Source organism: Varroa jacobsoni, unplaced genomic scaffold, assembly GCF_002532875.2.
Source record: "Varroa jacobsoni isolate VJ856 unplaced genomic scaffold, vjacob_1.0 scaffold_1308, whole genome shotgun sequence".
Lineage (NCBI taxonomy): Eukaryota > Metazoa > Arthropoda > Arachnida > Mesostigmata > Varroidae > Varroa > Varroa jacobsoni.
The window spans coordinates 88,088-113,874 of NW_019214210.1; the positions used below are offsets into that span (position 1 = coordinate 88,088).

The window sequence follows — 25,787 nt, forward strand, 5'->3', positions numbered from 1 at the left end:
TGTTTCTCTTGTAGCTCTTTAAGGTGAGTGTCTGTTTTTTCTGCTATCTCATGTTTGCTGACTTGCTCACAGATATGTATGCATATAAGGAAATTTTACAAAAAAAACGCCAGAGAGGGGCCCAAGTGGCAAAAATCGATTAATGCGTCTGAATTAACGCTACGCTCTGTGGTGTGTAAACAAACTGTTCCCTGGAAAAATTATTTTATCTAATTGGCTCCATCTTATAGGTAACCGCCATATGGTACTTTGGCTACAACAAACAAACACACGCAGGGTTTTAATAGCAGATGGGTAAATAAAACAGAACAGACCGAACTATGACACATTCAGAAACCTATACATATAAGAAATTGAAGATAAATGTTATCGACTATACTAAGCTGGAAAGAGTGTTGCTACGCTTTTTTACTTACTAGCAAATGTTTAATTCTGGTGATTAAGAGCTACTATGTTATCCATATCTGGTCACTGCTCACGATTTTCTTCATTTTTTAACCAATTAATAATGTCTGCTCTCTCGGTAGAATAAGCGACTTTCGTTTGGAAGAAGCTGTTCAGTTTCGTTCCGAATTTTCGACCCCTCTCGACGGTAAGGGAGGTAATGTCCAGTAAACTGAAAAGGTGAAAATCCATCGACTGAAAATCCTAAAAATATGGAGGGCGTAACAAAGCCCCCCATTCAAAAGATAACTGTGACGATGTTCCCCATGTACGGCCCCGCGTTTCTATAAAAAAGAATAACCTGATTTCATCTATTAAGCTTTTTCATTTGAATACCCTGCTTGATTTAATGTAACAGGGTCAAATAAAGATGCCGACCAATTGTCTGATTTACAGGAAGCAATTGAATCAAGGCCTTGCAGTCCCACCAGATACAAAGCACAGCTTTTAAGACCTGGTTCAGCTCTGGTTTTCTTTGCTCTATTCTGGAGCCACCGATTTTGGTTTGTGGCTCGTGTCGACACATACAGACACTACTTCCTATTAGTACTGACAATGCTGTCCAGAGATCGAACACTGTGACCTCATTACGTTCGATACTGGATGAGATGTCGAGATACAATGTTAAATGGTAATTCCTTATTGGGTTTGCAAAATTCATGAGGTACCCAAGCTTGAAGCTTTTATCCTGTAACTGCAGCTCATCTTTTGGGCCGATTATCAGCTTGTTTGTCGACCTTCCTTCAAAGATGTTTCTAAATGGTCGTCATTTAAATGAGTGGGCTCATTATCTAAGTTCCGGGTACCATGCCCAAATTTGTCTAACGATCTTTGAGTAGTTCCTTTAGCATTAGCATCATTTCGGCGAAAGAGCCGAATTATTTCGATACCATCTTGGCCTCGACGAATCGTATAGTGTCGAATATACCGAAATTGCACACATAGGATGACACCGTTGCGGTATTCTAATGGAAGAGAAAGATCGTCTTCCGACTGGTATATCAGAAGTAACCGATGAAGTATTTTTTTTTTAACAAAACTTTCTTTTTAATCTAATAATCTTGTGTCAGTGTTCTATTTTTAAATGCGTTATATTTAGAAAAATTAAAAGCGCCAAATTATCAATACATCTTACCTTGTATGTGCACAGATAAATAAAGCTCGTACATTTTCACCCCGCCTAGCCCTAATGATAGTTCTCTTATCCAAGTATTTTATTATTTCAAGCGTTTGTTGTTACTGGAACTAAAGATTTGATTCTTCTAGAAGCCTTGGCATTGTGTTACCATAAGGCTTCTAGCTTCCTCACATATTCCTGCTGTTATTACTGATATTATTACAGTTATTAAAATGGTGTTGAAAAACAAACATATTAAGTAATGGGCAAGCAACTGCGAGATGCGGTTTTTTTATTCCTCTATCGAAACGAAATGGGCATCATTAGGGGACATGTGCAAAAACCGGATCAGATGATGTGAGACCTGGGCTATATGGCGGCCGCATTAATATTTCCTACCTAAATTCTCTTAATTTTTTCCAAGTCGCTAAAGGTTTTGATGATTTTTTTTTAACGACTTTTGGCCATATTGTTTGCTGTTAAGGGCAGAGATCCAAATCAATCGCTTTGTCAGACAACAGCAACAAGTTTTTGCTAACACAAAACACGGTGCATTACCTTTTTCGGCCACAGCTTCCGCTGAAAGCAATATGTTAAACCACGAAATTCTAGGGACACTAATAAGATGTCGTTTGTCGTCAAGTGTTCATCGTTCGAGTGACATTTTCAATGCTTTATCGCACTCTGCACCTTATCGCTACGCTTTCCACTATGTTTGTGCCTATATATAGATAACACTTCATTCTTTTCGGAAGTCCATAACGCTAGCTTTCTAGAAGAAATTCGATAGATGTGTTATGAGACTATGAAACATATAACATCATGCTGGCATTCGAATCAAGACCGAATCGAAAGGACCCCACAAACGCCAAGTAAAACCTAGATATGCAAACACTGCAGGTACAGCCATGTCAAGCATCTAATTAAGACTTCAAGCTGGATCATTTGGATATGTAGCATTTATCGAACAATATCTCCGAATAGATATTGCTAAACACTGAGCAAGTCATAAATGACTCTTCCACTGGAGCCGCCGATTGTGCGTCAAAGTTGAAGTTAAATGCTTCCATAATCTGACGTACTCTGCGGCTAAGGAGGTCGCCGTGTGCTTACATTTCGTAACTTTTCTGGCAATCAGCGTTAAAATGATCTTCCTATATATATATATATATATGCACGCTTTTCGTCATCAGGTTATTATTGATGTACATTGTAGAGCTACTTCTTTTCCTAGCGGCATGTAGCCACTTGCGATACCTGCCGTTTGGTACCTATGTGGCTACCCAGGTGGATATATGCTCACCGACAACGGATCTTCTATTCGTTTGTGTTTGTATGACTTCTTCACTACTGTGGATCTCTGGCTCAGAATTCCGTAGCGGGACTTCGAAAGGAAAAACTGAAATCATCTAGAGACTACCGCTTGCATTTACATACTTTTGAAAGAAGGTTTCCTGTCGCATTCTTTTTGACCAGTAAAGCTTAGTTTTGAAAACGATTTTTTAATATGTCTACATCTTTTAATGAAATGTATGTTTCCACGGGTTCTCATACGCATGTACTTTTTATTGTAGTGATGTACTGTATATCCTTGCCTCTCTATATCCAGGACCCGCGGTACAAGTTTTTTTCTACACGTAATATACGATCCTCATCTATTAGCTTGAGACATCTAAGCTATGAGCAAAGCTAAGCTATACAATTTATTAGTCTTGCGCACGAGTGGAGCCTATCTACATAACCAGTTTATTGGTGTAAGATTTTTCTTAAAATTTAATTCCGCATCAAATGTTAGTTTGAAGGTGTTTATTGCCTTTGTAGGGAGAGCAGATGGCCGATTGTAGACATTATACACGTACCTGAATAGGCGAACGTTTGTGTCCACCAAATACGCTTGTACTAAAAACACAGCTAGAGAAAAGTACCACTCAGCCCCAACACATGGCGGGAGATTGAACTGTTCTTATAGAAATAGCCTGCTTTATTCACGCCGATCACTGCGTATTACGAGTCGTTGCCGGGAAGTGAAGCTCAAGTGCTTCAGCTAGTGCGTCAACTCGTTGTGCTAACACCTAGCCGATCACTATGGCGATGTCTTTTTTGGACGGAAATAAACCGCACGCTATTGTTAGGTGCTGACATACCGTATGTAAAATTTTCCACTTTACAGGACAATATGATCATCCCAGCTGGGCTGACTTTTGCTGATTTAGACAAAGTCTCGGAGGAACGTTGTGGCCGAACGAATGCAAATCGCTGGACACAATATACACATAAGTATAATTATTTCCATGTCCTTTGCATAATTACGAATATGAGGTTATTATATTTACAAATAGTATAAAGATATGTATGCACTATCCGAGTTTATTAGTTCAGTTTACAAATGTACTTTGGTTATTGTTCCTATTCTATAGCGTACAAATAAATGGCAGCTGAGCTCTTAATCATGAACAGTACTATGATAACGGCGTAAGAAATTCAAAAAATATTTCTCATCTTTCTATTTAGAGGAAATGGAAACTTGAATAAATAAAATAGTGTCCACTGAAGGGGCTCCTCACACGGGACACACACAAATCTCTTGTCTCAATTTTCGTTCAAATTTCGCTATCGACGAGATAGTGACGACCCCTTCAAGCGTTCACCAACGGATTTGTTTGTTAGCACGCTGAGAAAGCAAATAAACACTATTCCTAGTCAACGCCATGCGCCCTTGAATTTTATCGATTTCAAACCAGGAATATCTGGCTTATGTCAATCTGTGTTTGAGCCGCAGAAGACTTAAACTGAATATAGACTTTATAAGCAGGTTAACTATTTCGAGACAGTCTAATTGTACAATGTCACAAATATTTATTTCATCCTCTCATGAGAAGGCAGCATGTAGGCAAGCAGACAGCTTTTTCAGTAGTCGAACCTTCTACGTTGTCTACATATAAGACTACCGACTCAATACTTCGAACCTCATGTCCGATACTTAGCTCTGAAGGCATCTCTTCGACGGCTGGTTTTCAGCGCGAAACGAAGCGTGTTTACTCCGAATTCATATCCAGGCCACCAGATGTCGCTAAACGTTCTGCGTGCGCCATTTCTAAAATGTAACACCTGATGTTTTGAAGCGTCGACTAACAATCAGCCAACTGGGGAAAGAGTCTACCTAACCATAATTCTTAATAGCGTAACTCTAATTAATATAGTTTAGAGTTTATACAGGGAAAATATCAAAGCATTGATCTTTTTTCGATTGATCCCTATTTTGATAAATTAAATCCGATTGAAATTTGGGCGCAGTTAATAGAGTTGCTAAGTTTTAGTGGGGAGTTTCATCGCTTAGCCGCAAGTACGTGAGCTCTTTTAATCATCTTTTCAGGTAGGTGCTATTAAAGCTAACGCTGCTAATACTTCGGCATCCTGATGAAAATTACATGAGAAAAATACTTGTATAGCTTCTGCCCTTTCTGATAGAAAGAAGAGCGTACTATTAAATCTAAATTGTTTTCGAAAATATAATTAAAGAACGCAACGGCCAACAAGAATTCAGCGGCTTACTTACGAACAAAAACAAGTTAATGTTTTTGGGACAGCAACGCAACAGGCCTATCCATCACAATGGAATTCTACCTACAAAATGACAGAAACCTCTGGTGGCACCGCAACCTTAGGCAAAGACGCCTCAATGGTAGTCTCCCGTCTTGGCCTGATTGGTAAGCATAGCACTGTTCAATTAACTGCAGTATTGACGCGTATCAGGAGCTTCGGGCCGAGTTTTCGTTTATGGAATTGCCTTCAAGTACGAAAGCAATTCGATACGCTCGTTAAGACTTCTGAAAATTCCCATACGTCGGCTCCCATGTATGATAAATGATGGTATAATTACGCTTTTTCGTCTCATTTGCTTGTGTCCGTCTTGAAACTGGGCGAGGACTGACGGGGAATCCGACATTCTCAGGGTTACATCAGTTGCCTACGTGCATTATTACGAGACGAAGTAGCTTGTGCGCGCGCAAACAAGGAACGAGCCCGAACCGTCCACATACGCCGGGTGCGCATATTCCGCTGGCCAATGGACAGCTATAGCAGCACTTACTGCTCTACTGCTATATTGTATGGGATTAGTGTGATGGAGACGCATTAATACATTTCTATCATATGATTTGCTATTCATCATTGACTTGCTCCTTACACTTATCTGCACGTGCGTGCACGAATGCATCTGGGCAAATACATTCGTGGTCGCATTGCTTTTATTTCGTCCTTCTTAAGGGCAGCAACTCTCTGCGCAGCTATGAACAACTTTGGTAATCGAAAGTACTACCTAGTATACGTCTGACAAGCTACTTCTGTTATGCAAGAAAGATTATCCTAGCACTATTCAAATACTGTTTTTATCCACACATTGCCTTGTGGATAAGCTAATTTGCAGTAGCACTTGTCTTTTACACGCATACCACATGACTGCAATAGTGTGCCGTGTCATAGAACGCGCATATACGTTCGGTACATATTTGCAAAATCGTGCAATTTTTTAGTGTACCTCGAGCGCTAGCAGAAAATCCCAGTCGACGGATTTCCGCTTTTCGGTTTACTATACTCGATCCTTTCTAAAACGTCTCTATACTTTCGGTCTCTAAAATTGAAATTGCTTCAAAGCGCGACTTATTAGTTTTCACATTTTTGCAGAATTACATGCGTCTCTTAAAAGATGAGTAACCGAAGAGCTACGAAAATACGAACTATACTCTAGGCTCAAGGTGAGAAGGTTCACTTCGTGTCTATTTCAGCGGCTCGTCTAATCAACTTCTGCTCGAAATCCTCAGCGGCAAAAGTTACTAGAGTAATTTAAAGGTGCACCCTTAATTTTAAGGCGTTAGAGGGGTAATAACGATACAGTTTGAACCGTTAGTGATAACAGCTCTTGCGCAGAATTACGACAGCTCCGATAATGGTCCAGTTCAATATGTAATACTTTTGCAGAATAAATAGAGTGGGTTGTCTAGCGACCAAAGAAAAGACAAATAATAATTTCACCAAAATACGTCCCCCATGTGGGACCGGTATTTTTAAATAGAGCCAGGTACAAAAATCCACACTGTATATAAAGTGGCGCTAAATCAAATCCTGCCGTCTACGAGTAGAGGACAGAACAATGGAAATTCTAAACGTAATGGGACAGCATTCCTCTGTCGAGGTTGTCAAAGTTTTGTTCTCCTGAGTTTTTCAGTGCCCCGAAAAGCCGCTCTAATAATTTCGAAAAAGTTTGCTCAATCTCTGCATCCCATATAAAAATTCAAATAGACCGGCGACGATTTCGGCTAGGAAAAGGCCAGCACGACCCAGATTAAATTGGTAAAGAAAGGAGGCTTGAATAACATCGTTTGTGCACTTCCATGGTCGTTCGCATCGTATACGAACTGCTAATTTCAATCAGCACTACTAGTAGATCTCAGGTACTTGCCGTTCAATGTGTTATTATAAGTGGTGGAAGCACACAACAATTACAGCCCAATCTCTCCCGAGTTAATCCTGCGGCAAGATTTTGATAAAGCTATTACTCTACTCGTACCGAAGAGACACTCGAGGACTGTGTAGTGCATTCCCATAGCGGCAGACAATTATACGAGCAGTAGGCCAACACGCGGGACATTATGATACGGGATGCCAAATTGTGACACTGACGGAAGGCTTCACTAACTGACTATTAATAGGTAAGGTAAAAGATGGCTATCGACTAAGTCTTGCTAGTAGCCAACGGTCAAGAAAGATCTTCCCAAACACGAGCTTCACTAGAAGACAATTACTAACCTGGAAGCTAGGTATAAATGTTATAACAACTAACCTTCAGACCTTCGAAAATGAATAGTCTTTTGACTTCGCAAAAGGGCCATAATGTACGATCACTCAGAATTGAATATGACAACTAGGGTACTCGATGGGCTTTGATGAATACTAAGGACCCTGTTATGGAATATGTCTTGTAACGAGGTTTTGGAACTCATCTATTTCGAAGGAGCACAAACCATTGCAAACACAGATAAACCCGTTCTAATGGTAAATGGAAAATAAGTAACTGGGCTCAAGATTCAACGGATATGCACTTCTAGGCAAAGTCCAACGTAGGCAGAAAATGTTAGGCGTCAGCTTCAAACCCTCACAGAGGTTTTCAGAACAAAACGGAAGCGATTTTACTGATCTGAGACGATCGTAGTGTTATCCGAGCAGCGATATTTAAAACTCTACTATGACTCAAAGATATACTTTCGAGACGTGACGATTCATTAAGACACCAAATGATGTCCTGCCTCATTTAGACATACGTTCTTTTCGGTCTTGTCCCAACGAATGTAATTTTGCAAAAGTAAACAACCTTTACAGAAATACAGGATTATTATTTACTGGATTGATCATTTGCGTAGGACCATCTGCATAATGCAAAAATTCGTGTTGACTAAATTAGTGCTACTTTTGTTTTTATTACAAACACCTCTGTAGATCAGAGTACATCTCGAGATTTTTTTTTCGTAGAAAGAACCGTACTACTATATACAGGTCTCTAACGATCTATTGACGCACGCCATTATTCGACAAGAAAAGTATCCGTTCAACTTTTGCATTCTAATAAAGAATCTGAAATGAGCGTCTTCCCAATATAACCAATGTAAATCGTCGTCAATGGGATTATTCGGAACGTACAAGGGGTAATCTTAAAATGTACAAATTGTGATTAGGCGATAAAAGATACGCCTAAGCGACCGCGCACTAGCGTTTCGTATTTTTTTTTGGCGAGCAAAGTACAATACTCAATCTAAGACACTTGGTGCCTACTTCTAACTCATATATACCTTCTGGGGCCTTCACCTTTAATCATATGCACACCAGCATAGCCCTCAGTGCCCTTTGTCGGACATTTCTGGCTGATAGCAAAGACAGTGTCAGACACTGTTGACATCCTAGCAAGCAGCATCCTGTTTTAGCAACAGGTTAACGGGGCTCTCCGACACTTCATTTGGCAACTCGCGATAACACAGTAGCAGCGGTGCAAAATAATATCATTTTGTCATTCCTGGCTGCACGGAAAGTTGACGGACCCAACTTCAGTGGGGGCCAACTTGGACTCCTTCCTTTTCGTTGGCGTTTTCATTAGCCTTCTCTTTGACTAAACACATGCCACCGTGCCTGAAGCCGGCATAGGACCACACAGTTGTGCCTTCGTTATCGTTTGACGTCACCTTCCTCTTCTAGGAGCTTGTTGAGTAGAATGAAGCTGACATTTTCGGCCATTCATGTGACAACCGACTCATTTACACACGTAGGCCACAATGGTACGCAACATTCTACTACGGTCCTCAGTGATGTAAATTGGCTCTCCTGAGACACCACCAATCGACGAGACCCCTTCGAAGCGCTGTGCACACCTGTACCGGCTTCAAAACTTCTTCATTAGCAAAAAGCCGAATACATGCAACAGTCGTATCGGTGTCGATGTATTTACAGTATAAAACATACGTAAGCAGTTTTAGTGAGGTTACCAATGCAACGTCATTCATGCTTGCACTGCAAGGCTTTAACAATAGGTACTAACACGATACTACATATACATTATATATATGTATATATCAAAGCGCCTGGAACTCTTCGACAGAAAACACAATATATCTACCGATATTGTATCTTTAGCGGATTCTGATAAGTCTACCAAATTCCGCTGAAGCTCTAGGCTTCAATATGCATTTAGTAAATGAAGACATCGTATCCACCAATATTAGAGTACTGCTTAAGTGCTAAAGAGATATATGGCTTTTGTAACAAGCAACCTTCTTGGTTTGATTATAGATCTTTTGGTGACTCATTCTTCTTTAATATAGAGCTTTCAACGCAATATTTCCCGCGTTGCAATTGAAAAGCCAGCTCTTTCGCGGAATCCAAGTATTTTTTTAACGAAGTAGTAACGTGTCTGGGTATCTTCACCCTGTGTGTACACAAAACTGCCACCATGAACAAGCACAAAACGGAATGATCTTAAACCATTAGTAGAACAAAATTATATCTTGGCATAATATGCATGCCCTTTTAGAGTGCAAATGATTTTCTAGTCCGTCAATCAGTCTTAATGTACTCATTGATCCATAGATGTTGTCTTTTTTAAGTCCAGCACTTATTACGCGTCGATTTGTCCCTGTTTGCGGTGATCATACTTGTTGTTTATGAGATTATCTGCACTAATTCCAGGCCGCTAGAGTCAAGCGCTGTATCAATCCATGTATCACTTAGCCCCCTTTCAACCATCATCTAAAAAAAGGTATGGCCGTATAGGGATTTTTTTTTTCGTAGTTTATACGATTTACAAGTCCGTGCAATCTAGTTCCATGAACTATGTATCGGACAGCTCGATTGGGAGGCTTTAGCAACCATTCGACAAATTATTTTTTCTCATTTATTTAAATATGTCTTTTTCAGGTATAGCCGGAATAAGAACCGAATAGCATAAAATCTGCTTGTAACCGCACGCCTAATTGATAGCAGTGACGTGTGCGTTACGCCTCAATTAAGGGCTGCTGGCAAACAAAGCCTAAGTTTGTTTTTCGAAGGGGAACGCCATTTAATCTGCGTGAAAAGCCATAATATTAAAATAATTGGATTTGTTTTTGCGTAATGTATATATATATGTCGTTGATGAGACTGGACACGGCAAGCCTCAATCAAAAACTTACTTTGCCATTTAAATCGCCGGTCAATTAACAGAACACTATACATTTAGGCATCAAGATTGATCTTTTGCTTTCCATCCATGTAGACAAATTGGAAACACTTGGAAAGGCGCAGCAGTAAACTGGCCTGCCTATACAACTTCGACAGTACCCTCCAAAGATAGTCAATGAGCTCAAGAAGCATCAATGACTGAATTACCCAATGCGAAGCAAGCAATTGAGGACTTTGTCGCAGTAACAGCCTTTGTCCATGTCTATGCCAGCTCTTCGTACTGTCTCAACCCATTCAAGTCCTATGTTTTCTTCGATGCTTCTAGTCCTTACCCATCATTTTGCAGACTCTCTGCACTGAGGAACTTTAGCAAGCGTCAAATAGCAGTTAAGTATATAGCTTCCATGTCATCGTTCTAATCTCAGAACTGATGCCGCCAGAAAGCTAATCGAGTTTATTATTGCATCATTGAACATAAGACACATATATACGCATTCTTTCGGTATCTGCTGTCATAAGTCGCTGGCCCTCAAGCGTCACCTACCATTGGTAGGCAATGATGTTCCTGTTATGCAGGCACGGTCGGTGAATTGTTATGTACGCAAGCTGTTTGACTAATTAAAGCTAGAGGAGGCCTCTCTAGTGACTGCTCTAAGGGGCGTATCATTGTATTCGAGATTATCTGTCTCACCATTGGAAACGGACTAGCAGACATGATCTGATTTCCGCAATCAATTACCGCAAACGCAACGTTTTTCGAACATAAGTTACTATTCATACTTGTGAATTTGTGGTACGACACTATAGGCATAGTTGTAAAAAAAAAAGAACATGTACTTTGAACAGAACGCGCATAAGAACATCAGTGTCATGAATGCACGTGGATTACAAGGCAATGTATGAGAGGCGTAGACCGCCTAAATTTTTCCTTTGATTAGAATGATAGTTTTTATTAATAATGATATAATATCATGTAACCCTAAGCGGGTCATAGGAGTCTGGATAGCCTCTAACTTTTCTCATTTGATTCTATCGCGTCACAGATTCGTAAATTATGTTCCATGCGTAACAACTCCCTAGAATATATATGTGACTCTCTTGGATGATAGCTACATTGCTAAATATGATTTCAACGGGCTACACACATGGATCTATGTGGTGATTAACATGGCGTAGTTAAAATGACGGAACTAGCTTACCATTGCAGTGTTTTTTTTACTCTCATGTCAAGAGTTAATGGTGGCGACTAGATTTCACTATTAATAACAAGGTATTCGTTTGACACCGTGGGACTCTCACCTTGAAGACCGACCCTGCACCTTTGTCAAATTTTGGCTCGGGACGAGCCTTGTAATCGGGTTCTTCCTAAATGCACAACAACTCATTAGGTAGGCTTTTAATCCCAGCAAACGCGTATCACACTCGCGTAACAGACAGATATGTGAGGTCGTTTCTGCGGAATCTGACTTTCATGGGCGAAACCCTAAAACTCATTGGGCTATAGTAGAGCAGGCGATGGAAACGTCACGCAATAATACAAGTCTGAGGCAACAGCGTTAAGCTGCTACTTAATATATATGCGTTGTTTCGAAAAAAGACTTGAGTTGTCCGTGTGCGTTATTCGGCGCTACGGTGTCACACCGACAACAGGTTCTTCTGATATTTGTTACAAACAGGAGTTTTCTCAATATCGAAAGCCATCTGCAATAACCAGTGCCGTCACAAAAAATATGGACAATAGAAACGACATGAAAAGTGGAGGGAACGACGCCTCCCTAAGTTTCGAGAGATGGAAAACATCGTACAGCAACGTATTGCCAAAAAAAAAGCTGTTCGTGGCATCAACATCAAAAGATGGCGTCGAAAATGTTGGCACAATGATGGGCAGCGCCTCATAGCGTGCAATTCTCTCGTACAGCGCAGCAACTATAGGTTTATTGGGGGAAATAAGTAGGCGTTAAGGGGCACCGATGCGAGGGACGGACCAATAGCATGGCAAAAGTAAATATAGTACTTCAGGTAGTAGACTAATAATATTTATTTTAGCAGCCGACGTTGACATAATCAATCCACGCTACTTCATATTGCTCCTCTTAGAACCACTTAAAAAATAGACCATGTATTTAAAAGAATCCCACGTCTCGTGCTGTAACACAAGAGAAACCACTTTTTGAGACCTTCCAGGTTAATCGTACGCGGTCGTATTGGAATCCATCTATGTGATCTGAACTTATAACTACAGTGAAATTTTTTATGTATCAGCCCTTGGATACAACAGGATCGCGGGGAATATTTTTTAAAGAAAACGTGGAAGGTTTGTAGTTTACGTAATCGACAACTTATCTTTTAGATAGGACAGGATGAGATACGGCGGCCATAGGGCGCGGTTGCTAAAGGACGGGACGACATCAGATCTGAATATTGGAGACTGCAACAACCATCCGAGGGGGGATGGTCTAACCCAAAAATTGTAAATGTATAGCGCCCTGTGATTAGCATTCTTTAAAGTGCAAATATACGAATAGACAACATTAACGGTCTATCATGTTATTAGTCTTCGTTGCATGCTTAAGGACCATAGACTCTAACAGAAACCTAATAAGAACCGAGTCTGAATGTGAATGAGGTCCATCATGCACCGCTTTAAGGATAATCACCTAAACAAATTAAGCGGTTATTGTTACACATTCAAAACAAATCAACGCACTCTCTTGCTAACCATGATATACTGACGCTACACCACTTGACAATCACTGAGAAAATTGATGGCACAGAACGGCTGTGCTAACCTAAGAGATGCAGCTATTTGCCATATCTGTTCATTCGTAGGCACTAATGAGTACGAGGAAAAGTCACACCTCAACGTGGGACAGTTCTCCTGAGAAGAATCTTAAATCAATTTTATAGGCCCCAATGAAAAACGTTTTGTAAAAAAGACACAACCGGTCCATCATGTTCGTGCTCTGCGTTTCGAAATAGAATCGTATACAGCATTTTCCTGTCAGTACAGCAGAATTCATTATTATTATTATTATTAAGGCCATTATTCTGCGCATTAATCCTCGTACGTAATCCTCGTAATTAATCCTCGCAAGACATCATATCACGTAACAGCTTAACCTATCTACAATATTATTTTTAGGAATTTTCTGACGATCAGTAACGTTTTTGTCGGAGCATTTGTCCAGCGCGCCATCACAGAGCATGCTTTGGTGATGTAAAATTGGCGACATTGATCAGCGTAGCACTAACCCGGAAAATTTCAGAAGCAACGGAGAACGACGCAATTGCGATGACATCGTGCGATTGCTTTACTACCATTATGACTAGTCGACGACGCATATCCTCAAATGGATCCGGATAGGCATTTTTCCCTTGTGTTCCCGTGTTATACGATACTAGATCATAAAAAAACTAAGCTATCTTCGTTTCTGTATTTCTCCATCTCCTGGAATGAATCGGCAGCATTGAGGAATGCAGGACTATTCATGAAGAAGCCGACCTTTGCATCAGCACTTGGGTGAAGCTAAGCTTTAAGACCAAGAGGTTGTAGTGTAAGAAACGTAGGTGAAGCCAGTCAAAGGCAGAAAACATTCCAGTCAGAGCAGACGAGTCGTGCATGATGCTTTACCTAGGTTGTAGCTACGACCGCAATAAGACGAACCAGGGATCTTGTTATTATGCTTTCATCTACAGACAGAAGTAACGTACTGCAATGAAAAGGGCAAGTGGGAATATATCTATAGAGATTATCTTCAACTTTAAATTGAATTGAATTGAACAAAGCATCGCGTCACGTTAAAGATACTCGTATCAACTATTTGTGTGTCCGATGTTTCTCTGTCTGGTATCAGTGAACGCATGGATATGCTCACTCTCACTCAACTAAAGACGTTGTGCCCCCAAACGAGCAGAACGACGTTCTAGCTAAAACCGTCGCTATCCGTTTGCAAATGTAAATGCAATAAAAATGTAACGGACGAATACAGGCACAATTATCTATACATAAATTTATCTACAAATTGCCGATTCATCGCGATCGATTGAAAATAAACAAGCTAGAAATAGGTAAACGATTTTTTTAGGGTGCAACACTAAGCTACGCACCACCAACATACGATTACGTTCGTATGACAAACTGGCATTTAAAATTTGATAGAAAATAAGATTCAACTAGATTTTTCGTTGTTCTACCAAGCATCATTCAGGTTGTATTGGATTTTAGCAAATTATTACAGACGAACGCTCGGCAGATGACCCAGCTTTTTCCTGGGAGCTGTAAGCATCACTTGTTCTTATTACATTTCGAGAGAGGGGCATCGCAAGGCTCGCTATGATTAGCAATGAGGACAGCCAACGTCTAGCAACAAAATGTATATCCGTAGTAAATGCACTTTACGTTGTCCCTAAGGGCCCTTGTTGCAAAAGTACCTTTAGCTTACCCACGAAGAAAATGCACGAAAGCACACGCCACCTGAAAATATGCCAGTTCGAGCTCAGATGGATTTTGTGCACAGGGCTTTGATGTGTTGCAAAATCTTTACTCTTTCCTCAAAGCAAAAAGCTGTTGTTAGTGTGCGGAAGTTGTGCCTATGGACACTTCAGGTTAAATGAAATTTCACATTTATTTTGATGTGATCATATTGGACGAGCAGACAGACGCCCACTAATTTTCCTCGAAAGGGGACAATCTCGTATACTTCGTCTTTTGCAGTTTTCATAGCTCCAGCTCGACTGCGACTTCATCTTTCACAAATATTCTCCTTCGTTTCCTGTTTGTCATCGTTGTTATAAGCCTCAACATGCGGTAAGAAGCAGCTGGCGCCCACACTATCAGTTATTCTTTCTCGTATCATAGACACCCATTCTTCTAATAACGAATACAATGAAATGGATCGATAAACGACGCTACAATTTAGCCAAAAGCTTACGTCGACGTAATACCTTAAATGTGAATCCGTCATGCGTACTCAATTTTTTCGAGGCGACGAACTTCGTAGTGTTCAAGCATCAGTCTTCTAAAAGTTCCTACCGCCATTATAAAGCTTGTCAATCAATGTTTGTTATTTTGTTAAATTTGACGGTGCTGTCTCCAATGCTTATACAAAAAAGTTCGTTATATAAATGCGGGAGGTGCATTTCCTGCGAGCCGCTCCAGGTCTCACCAATGGTCGTCGCCCCCCATCCCCCATCGAATTACCTAAATTATTGTATCCCTATGGAATGGCTGCCGGTCAGTTGTAGTGAGGCTGTAGGTTCTTGACAAAAAGGTTATTGCTTTTGTCTATACATAAATGACAAGCGACGTCGCTTTAGAAACAAAAGTTGTCAAACCAAAGGTCCCTATTGTAGGACGTAATATGGAAGTACCAGTGATAACCATCTGTTTAAGTGTTTAATTAGGTCTAAATTTGCATACGTAGTACGTGCTGCTATCGATGCTATCTAGAGACTTCCAGAGAGCAACAACCATTATCTCATTTTACATTATTAACGCTTTGATGTTATTGTAATAGAGCTAGCTATTTGTACGTAGAGGGCATCGCTAGGACATCTGGGTTCCTAGAGTGTAGGTCCTATGTACAAACAGCTTTCCAGAAATAAACGTTACTTGGAGCATAGATCACGCCCTCAAAAAATGTGCAAGAACAACAACGTATTATTTATCTGCTCCATTAGTCTTAGTATACCGTCGCGGGGCCAATGACACATACCACACAGCCTATATGAAGAAAGAGGATAATTTCCAAGTGTTGACATGTTTTCTTCTTCCGAAACTATTAGATTTGAGTAATTCTTTGAGTAAATTCTATAAAACGAAAGGCAAAACTCCGTATCTCTAGGTATCAGTTAGAGAAACCGATCGTTACTATGGCGAATCTGATAGCTAATTGTACGCCAACTATTGTCGCTAAAGCGACCACCAAAGCGTCGTAGTTGTCAGAAGATAACCATGATGATGGGGTTCCAAAGACTGATAGGTCTTCTCAGCACCTACTGCTCTACTTGAGTATTGTATAACACGTTAACAGCTCTAAATATGGCAAACGTTCAGCGCTTGATTACAGTTTTAGCGTCATATTAATTTAATAAATATTCGCCATCGTTCCGGATTTGACCGGTCAGTTTTGGGGCTTTTTTTTTCCTTGTTATTTCCAATAGTTGAAAAAAAACAGTAATCCGTCGTCGCCACGATAATACGGTAGGTGCAAAAGAATTCCGTTCAAGGGCCATCTTTACAGTATGCTGTCCGGCGTGGTGGTACACAAAATTACTTTGTCTAATTTATTGGCTTTTGTCTGCTGGACAGATTTTCTCAATAAATTGACTAATTCAAAACATGCCTTTATTAACCGTCTTGTTCTCTCTAAACATCTGAAAGTGCACGAGACCCTTCCACGTCCGACAAACGCCAATAATGGTCCATTACAGATAAGTGTCTGGCTTAACTCTGGGTTTTGCTATACGCCCAACAACAACAGCTAAGTCCTTGCGGCGTATCTTTTCCACCAATTTACGATTGTTTACCACTCAACGCCCTCATCGACCTCGGATGACCGTCCCGCAGGACACAACCTTTAGGTTGAAAATCCCATTTTTGAGCCTAGTAAGTCTTTCCAAACAATCTTCTCACATATTGGGTCCTCGTTGTAGTGCACGGCTGCTTCAGGAGCTTTTTGATCCCCCGCAAAAAACAGAGTAAATATTCTTTTACTGCCAGCCTCCATCTTTGGGGTTCGAACTCGAAATAAAATTCAGTTCATTGAATAATGAAACTGCAATAAAGATTAGAGATATAGCACAAACGAACCGTATACGTACAGAAGTTAACAAGCAATAAACAGGCAAGGGGGAAAAACAACAATGGAAGAAAAACCGTCGTTACGTGTACATGTTTATAATTAACGGTGTAGGCCATAACTGGGATACTTTTACGCGATTAGCCCTGCTTCAAAAAGTCCTAACAAGGTCTCAGTAATAGGGAAATGTCACCAAATTCAAAACTATCTTATATTTATCGGACTTTGTACACGGAACATTGATACTCTATATATACATATTTTCTATTAGAAGCTTCGAGGGTGCCGAAGGTACGGCCTTTAACAGTGACACAGGTTCGGTTTCCAAGTCATTAATAAACAGACAGGAGCGAAATCGTACGCAGCTTGCTGAAAGCTATCTAACGTAGGGTATATGGAGTGGAAAGTCTCGGATTTAACAATAGGATACAGAGCATCCAGTAGCATAGAGCAACAAGCAGCGCGGAAGGCCAAGAGTCACCCCGAGGGAGCCATGCTGGTTTGATACGACCACCAGGTGGTAGAGACCTATGTGTGATAGGGAATGAACGGCGAGCTTGCTGATCGCTTTTCAAAGAAGCTTAAATCGCCAGAGGAATTTTTCAATTCCGATAAGGTCTGGGGAGGGACAAAACAAACGGTGCGCAACGAGTTGAGACAAATTCGATTTTCGTTGGAACTTTTTTGGTATATGTATGATGGACGCTGAAGTCTGTTTTTTTTCTTGCTAATGTTATCGCAGCAGCACGGGTATAGCCTTATGCGGAGTTTGTCTAAGGTGGGCTACAGGCGTTCCAATTTTCGCGTTAACGCCCACTGATATTCCACCCCACGTTGTATTACCACCGTCCGATTGCATGGGTGTGTGTATTATTCGCAAACCGAAAGTCTTTGTTGAGACGTCATTTTCGCGGTACCGTAATGGCGTATCATACGGCAACTTCATGCTGGTCGCCTGTAGAAAGTATGTTTGTCTCCTGACTTTAGTACTTGAAGGAGATCAGTGCTTTTTAGAACGGAAGAGCAAACTCCTAATAGTTGAAAACACCGCGTCGTTTTCGTAATTTGAGTGAGGATTAGCTATTATCCCATTTCTTCACGCCAAGCGAAGCTTCAGCCCAATTATTAAAAACTTCCTTTCCTAGCCAAAGAGTGCCATCCGCGTCATGCGGCTGTTGAGAATTCCGAGTGATGTTTATAATGCGGTTTCTATACGGCAAATCAGAAGACTCTCCATAGGATATACATTTGAAAGGCTCTAGAATGTCTGAAAGTCACTGGGAAAACATTTTGATACGCTTGGATTAGCTAACACAGAATTTGAGTTTTCTGGAATTTAACTTATATTTAATTATTTGTCATACATAGAGCTGATACTGTCCAATGCACAGTTACCACAATATCGCTTCATGTTCATGTAGTATTGAATACACTTGAAAAAAGTGCAAAAAAACATACAAACAACTGTGCCTGCTATCATGGTACGTTCACTATGGAAAACAGTGCTAAGACGGCAATGTCCGATACTTTCGAGCTTTTTAGACAAACTCGCAGGAACATTTCAGTAATTTTGCCGTTCATTTATAAAATTATAGTGTGTCGTCAATTGAACAAGCCTAGCTCCAAATATAATCAACCCTTGAATTTCATGCACCTTCTTCCTCGTTCTGTATTGTCGTACCTATATTCTGGACGACCCCCAACCAACGTGTGACCTTTCTTTTTCGCTTTGCAAGCTAACGGCTAATTCTATCTGAAGCATTTGTTGGAAAGTGTCTGAGAGCCAAGTCTGAAATCTACCTTTGATTGATGTGCCCATCTAATAAATATGAAAAATTTGCTAGTTATTGTCTGATATAGAGTCTGATCTTATAGGTCAGATAATGAAATATGATATTTTATTTATTACTATATTATACGTTTAATAAATGCAATAAGTTAAAGCAGCGGTCGAATATTCACTTAGTATAGGTTTCAGTAACATCGAAAGATGCCAAATACTGCCACATCAGGAATCAATACATATTAAGTTTTCCACGAATAAGTGCGTGGTGAGCTATTTACTTGAGTACTTTTGAACTTGTTGCCCCAAAATGGGACTCTGGTCCTTCCCGGGCAATTCGCGAAGTCTCATATGCCATCAAATACCACACCTGAGTCCTTAGAAAATTCTACAACGCTTCCTTAAATTGAGTAGGAAGCCTTAAAATAACCACTACTCTGTGTGGAGTTTCAAGCTTCGATCAGACTGGTTAACGCAAGACACGCATTTACTTGTTATGAATGGCAAAATGCTGCATGTCACAAACATCCACAACAGTACACGTCCTGTTTCCGGCAATGAGAAAAGCGATCCTGCCCTTTGGGCAACACGAACTCTGAACTGTCGCAGCATTTGAAGACCAACAAATATTTAAAATTGTGCTCTGTCTACGACATCCAAAACTCTACAGCTGACTAGACACTTAATGTACCAAGGCTACTAATTTTAATCAGCCCCTCGTTCAGCTGCATTTGTGCTTGGTACGTATTCGCGTGTGGGTACGTAAGGTCTTGCCAGGGCCAACAGAGTTCATTTTCCTGAGCCTTTGTATGCATTTGTATGCTGGAACATGACACGGGCCAGTCGCTCCGGCTGAGCCGGTAGTCCTCTAAGTTGCTGCTTTTCAACCAAAATCTGCCGGCGAGACTTTCGGGATCTTATGGCCCAATGAGACCATTTGCTCCCTCGCTCTTCTTTGAACGTTAGAATCATCGTCATCGCGTAACGCTAGCACTAGGTTCTGCTATTGAAATGATACAACGCACAATGTTACCTTGTCGATTCTTTTGCATTTTCCGAAATGAACGATATGTACCACGTCATCCTTTTTATTGAAGATTAGATTATAGTTCACTTACAACTAATTACCCTTAAGGAGTAACGAAGCAATTTGTGACCTTCCGTCTAACTTCATTGTGCTGCAGATTCAGGTGTTTTGAATTTACTGGCTATTTTTTTCGTTTGTTGCACATAATATTAATAAATAGTTATATTGGCCATATAACTAATTGGTATTCAATGTTCTTCGAATTTCAGCAGGTAGCGTTCAGAAGAAATCGCGTTTTCGCAATGTGGTTTCTCGTCGCAGACCGAAGTTGGTCTTACGCATCTACAATATATGCTGTATGTAAAAGCGTTCATCTAAAGGCCGCCTTAGGGTGTCAATCAGTGATCACAGTTTATAAATTTTTCGGCTCTATTTAATTAGCTTATTAATATTTGGCATAGTAAACGTAAAACGCAAAGGGTGAGCACATGTAGAAAAGTCAAGGATTTATACTTCAAGAATATACTGCGCCCTCTTTCTATCCTCATTGAGGACCTCAAGTCATATCTAGTTTGTGTTTGAGGATTAAGGAGTCGATTATTACAAGTATTCATTGTTTTTGTGTTCGTTCTTCCTTCATTATTGACACAAATTATGATAGTTACTTGGTTTTATGGTTTGCGGTCAATGAAAATGACCTTTTCCCGGACGGGCGTCAATACGTTTCTTTGATAAAGATAGACATATTGTCAAGCGCCAGCGGCTTTGCACAATTCTAAAGAATGAAATTATTTTTCAAACGGTATTAACTAGTCAGACGTTGACAGAAACAATGACTATTGCTAGTATGCTTTAGATACCGGATTTACACAAATGCATAAACCGCACAAGTGATTAACTACACAGTAAATATTCCCCCCCCCCCCCCCCACGATCGTCTGAACTAATAACTTAATTAGACATGAGCTTTTAGCTGCGGTAAGTTAAGAGAGACCAACAAACTTTCGCTGATCAAAAAAAGATAGGCACGGGTCAAGATATGCACTAGGAGTGAATTGGCATGCCGCCCGATAATTTCTAGTTGCGAACTGCGGAACAGGTCCACACAGCGTGACCTTTTGTCAGCTAGTAAACTTCTATTGAATTGTTAAACGCAAAAGTTCACTGATAAATAGAAATCAGTTTATGTGAGAGCACGACGAGAGCTATTTTTGAATCGCTTACAAGGAGCACATCGAGACAATCGAAACTTGGGGCATCTTAAGACTTCTCTTAAAAAGTTCATACAGCGTTTAGTTTCTACTTAAGGCCAAAATGACTATATGTGCTTTGTGACCCTCTATTGAAAACAAGAAAATTACAAAACCAATTCAAAACTAAACTGGAAAAGTGCTGTCTTAGTCGCAATTTCTTTCTAGTCTAGCCGAGACTATTTGTTTATGTTTACGAGATACAGTGCATAATTAGCGAATGAAAAAGCGGGCACATTTCACACACTACTTTACCCGGGAAATAAATTATTTGTGAAAATAAAAAAAAAAGCTAGAAAAAACTTGAGAATACGAGATATGCGCCTCTAAGTTGGTATTTTTAGTTGGTCGACTGAGGTAAATGAGACACTATTCATTATGAACTTATTAGCTACTTGCTCAAAAATAACCGAATTGAAGTTAATAAAAAATAAGTAAGTAAGCATCAGTATGATGTTCGTAAGCACAGGTGTCCCTCATCCATTATCAAGATAGATATTGCGAGAACAGTTGTCTTTGACAATTAGTTTGTAGCACAATTAACGTTAACTTTTCACTTAATGATAAACTTAGCGTACCGATTAAATTCCAGCAATAAATTAACATAGTAGAGATCCGCTGTCGCTTTTTACGGTTGTCTTCCATTCGTCGATCAATATATTAATGAGTCGGTAATTAGAATATATAGTAAGCTGAAACGCAAGGTCTCAAGCATACGGAGACGCGTGCAAAAGACTCTTCTGTTCAAGCTTCTGCGAGATGTCTTCAGTGACCTCTGCTATACATAGTCTAGCGTTCTCATACGGAACTCTATCGGATAGTGTCGTTCAGTCGATGCAACTTGTGAGCCCTCCTATTCTTCCCAAGCATTTGCGACACCTTTTACCTTTACACCACCATCAGATGCAAATAAGCTTTTTCGAATGAAAATTTTGCTTAAATTTAGGCTTAGGCTTATCTCACGAGGCTGATCATATCTACTTCTGTTTCATATTAACACACGGACACCAGAGACTATTGCTCGTGATAATTTTGTCTGGAAATTTTTCATTGTGAATGCAGGTTGCCCGGAACCGGGCGAGGCCCTAAAGGTCCAGGAAAAGCCGTGTTTCCTTGTTCTCTTTCCTCAGTTCATGGGATACCCAGACTCCTAGTTTTTGGGTAAATCCTATAGGTTTGAGATGTTGATCGTTATTTGCTTGCAAATTATGCCCTCACCCAATTTACTAGTTATTTGGCGGACGGCTTTCTTCTCTCGAAGATGCCTTCGGGCAATCGTTATTCAGCTCAGATGCCCGACCAAGACAGAACGCATTCTCCATTTCCAGGATGCTATCACTGAACTTTTGCAAACCAATTTTGAAATGCCTTCTCAACCATGCCATTCTTATCTTAGAAAAAATATCGCAGACTGTTTAGCCAGCTATTTCACGTCGACAAACGGGTAGGTAAATTAGGCGTCGGAAATGCACCTTCCGAAGTTCTTTCACCGGGGACATTTGTACGGTTCGTTAGTGCATGCAAAAATTTCATTCACTGCACAGTAAAATCACAACGGGATTATTAAAGAAAGAGCACTATTAAATAGTATACCTAAAGAAGGAAGCAGAAATGGGGTTAACAGCTGCATGTATGGTTGGCACACCATTTCCTAGGTCTGTGGGAAAAAAGTGCAGCAAGACCCACCCAGCGTATAGCTGAATCAACGCCCTTTACAAGTACATTCTAATAGTTCTCCGGCTTCGCTTCGATCATTAATGGACAAATCTCATATAGCTATCGCTACCGTGATACTGATTATTCACAAAGACCTTAGCTTAGTAAGAGCCGGACCAGATGTTCTCTAAGACCAGTAAAACTAGGACATTTCTAAGATGTCGTTTAATACTTAATTATCTAAAGCAGCAGACCTTCAATCTTCAACTGGTAAGAATCCAGAAGCAATCGCTGGCTTGTTCACGGTCTAGAGGGTGCAGTATTCTAAGTAAAGCCAATTAAGTCCTGTTAACTCAGTATCCAGTGAAGGAGGCCTCATGACACCGTGGATAGAGCTTAAACGTCTAGAAAAGGCTATACGGCTTTCAGTAAAATGGTTCGTATTAGCCGATTAGCACTAGTTCAGGTGTTTGAGAATATGAGCGTCTAATTCATATGGTCACCGTAGAAACTGGATTGAAGCCCGTGAAGTTACGATGCATGAAGTACTATTAAGCTAAAAGTCTTAGCATGACAATGGCCATTTGCTCATTCGGATTTATCAAGGAGGCATTAGTACGAAAGGAACATTTGAAAGTAGTCTGTAGGCAGCGTGGGCTCTGACTCGAGGTAAGCCAAGATTATGTTGAACGAACGTGACGTATGAAGAATGACATTTTCAGCATGTGCAAAGGAATTAATTGAAACATTTCTCGTTATCTAGACACGATCTTCGAGACGAATTGCGAGGAACGTCCAGATCTAAGCTGACCATCCCGTAAACAGACGCTGAGCCATGCAATAGACGTCGGAGTCATCCGACTTTAAATTAACGAAGCTAGTAGAAGGAAACTCGACAGCTTTATATTTAAGTGGACATATAGCGAGCGCTGTATACTACTAATTAACCGTTAAATAAGATGAATGCACGGCTGCATTTCGCGACGGTATTTGTCTTGCACTGCACGATTGCTAGCCGTTAAAGCCTGGAGCTCGTAATGTTGAACCTTGCTTCGGTACATTGTTAAGTATAGTGATGACTTGCCTAGAATGGACAAACAAGGTTTACAGCAGTTGCCTATTACGCTAGAGACACTGATTTCTAGCTTCATACGATACGATACTCAAAACGATACGTTAATGGCTATTAAATTTAATTCATTCAGCCGGCGTTCCAAGTATTATTCACTGTTACATGAACTGTTTTAAAATAGTCAAGATTCACCTAACCTGTGCGATTTCCGAGTCATTGCCTAATTCCAAATTGCTATCCTTTAAGTCCGCCATTTATAAGCGATGTTATACGCTGCACCAAATCCGAATTAAAAGTTATAAAGTTACTTAACTACACAGTATTCTCTAGAATTAATTCCAATATAATAGGCACCATACTGTTAGCAACGAAACGCAAATCTGCGTCGATACGCATGACGACTCGGATTGATTTCTGAGCACATCTCTGCGAGCACTTTTTGCCTGCTGCGGCGGTTAACTCTGATGTTCTGTAGCATTACATTGCGGATTACATTGCGTCTGGCTTCAGGTTTCTTAGAGCTCAAGGGTTGATTGATTGATTGATTAATTACTATACTCCTGTTCAGAGCGAATACGGATCATAGTTGTAGCGGAAGAAATTCATATCTCACTTCTAAACCTGCAGACACACTGCCGCTACTGCCGCTTGGAACAGATGCACCACCGCTCCCGCCCAGTCGGAACACGGACACAGTTATCATCGACGAGCTTTTCGTGGTGGCTTTATTTCAGTTAGTGCCAAATTTGTTAGCATTGGTAACAGTTTAGTCATAAAAGGTACCGGCACTCACACGAACATTGAATTATTGGCGATTAGCCTACGCCAACGAAGTCTAAAACGCGTAACGTCGAATGTCAAAGAAGTTGCGCGCCCTACTCGTTCGGTCCGCGCGCCGAGAGAAAGAGTACATTCAACACAGTGAGAAAGGGCCGTTGATCTTCCCTTTCTGAGGAGACCAACGTCACTAGGAACGCCGCATTTGTTCGGACATATGTCCTACTGCTAGTATACGTCCTATATAAGGACGATAGCCGCTTATCACTTGTTACGGCTTGCCCAGTTCATTTTAGAGCTGTTGGGACAGCTATTGCCTGCCCTCAACTTACAATAATTTAGCCCTTAAAGATCCGATAGAAATTTTGTCACCGTTCGACGAAACGCATTCTCGTACCGAATAGGAGCTACTCATTGATAAAGCCCTATAAAAGAACCTATTTTCTACAGCAACTCTGCAGCAGTTAAAAGTTTATTACTGCACATATGGATAACCTTTTTTTTTGTTTAAATCTTTTATTGGTAAAGGTAACCGAAACAAAATAAAACGATAAAATTTTTGCGGAATTACCACTAATGCCGCGTGTCATATAATTAAAGAATTTTGATCGTTTAGTTAACACACTTTAAATTAAATCTTTCTTTAGCCTTCACTCTCAAATGTGTAGTTCTTAATTTGATTTGCCGGTAAATAGATGGGGTAGAAACGCTTAAAATATAAGGGGTGCAACAAAACCTCTCATCCATGAAAGCAGCTTCGTTGATGTTCATCGTGTGTGGCCTCGAACTGTCATGATGCCTTGCCTCCCCTGAAGTCATTTATTCCGACGTTAAGGTAAACACACCGCTCCTTTTCATCGCCATCATAACACTTCTAGATTGATACTGGATTCAGAGACTACATGTGGTGACCCAGTTGCAAACTTCTGTGTAAACCTAATAGACTTAGATGAACAAAGAAGCTTGCAACAATTTCAACCGTCTTGTAGCCGCAGCGCCGTCTTTTCTATATATATATATATATATATATATATATCTTAACAGATCTAAATTTCTTTTTTTTTCCTTCATAAATTTTCTACTGATTCGATCGAGCAAATGAAAACAGATTATCACTATAAAATGTGTAAATTTAAACAGACAAATATCGAGGGTAGCTGA

General features: G+C 40.3%; 1 protein-coding gene across 5 annotated transcripts in view; it reads right to left on the minus strand.

Moving 5' to 3' along the window:
• The window catches only part of LOC111268687 (secretin receptor), a 111,269-nt gene extending 86,557 nt beyond the window's left edge, over nt 1–24,712 (minus strand). For all 5 annotated transcript variants that reach the window (XR_002685346.2, XM_086971768.1, XM_022847831.2 and 2 more), the window contains exon 1: nt 24,047–24,712. Coding sequence is in view for 4 of the 5 variants with exons in the window: in XM_086971768.1 (XP_086827894.1) it covers nt 24,047–24,103 (57 nt within the window). In the remaining variant the exon portion in view is untranslated. The remainder of the gene's footprint in view (nt 1–24,046) is intronic.
• Between the last annotated feature and the right edge of the window lie 1,075 nt (nt 24,713–25,787).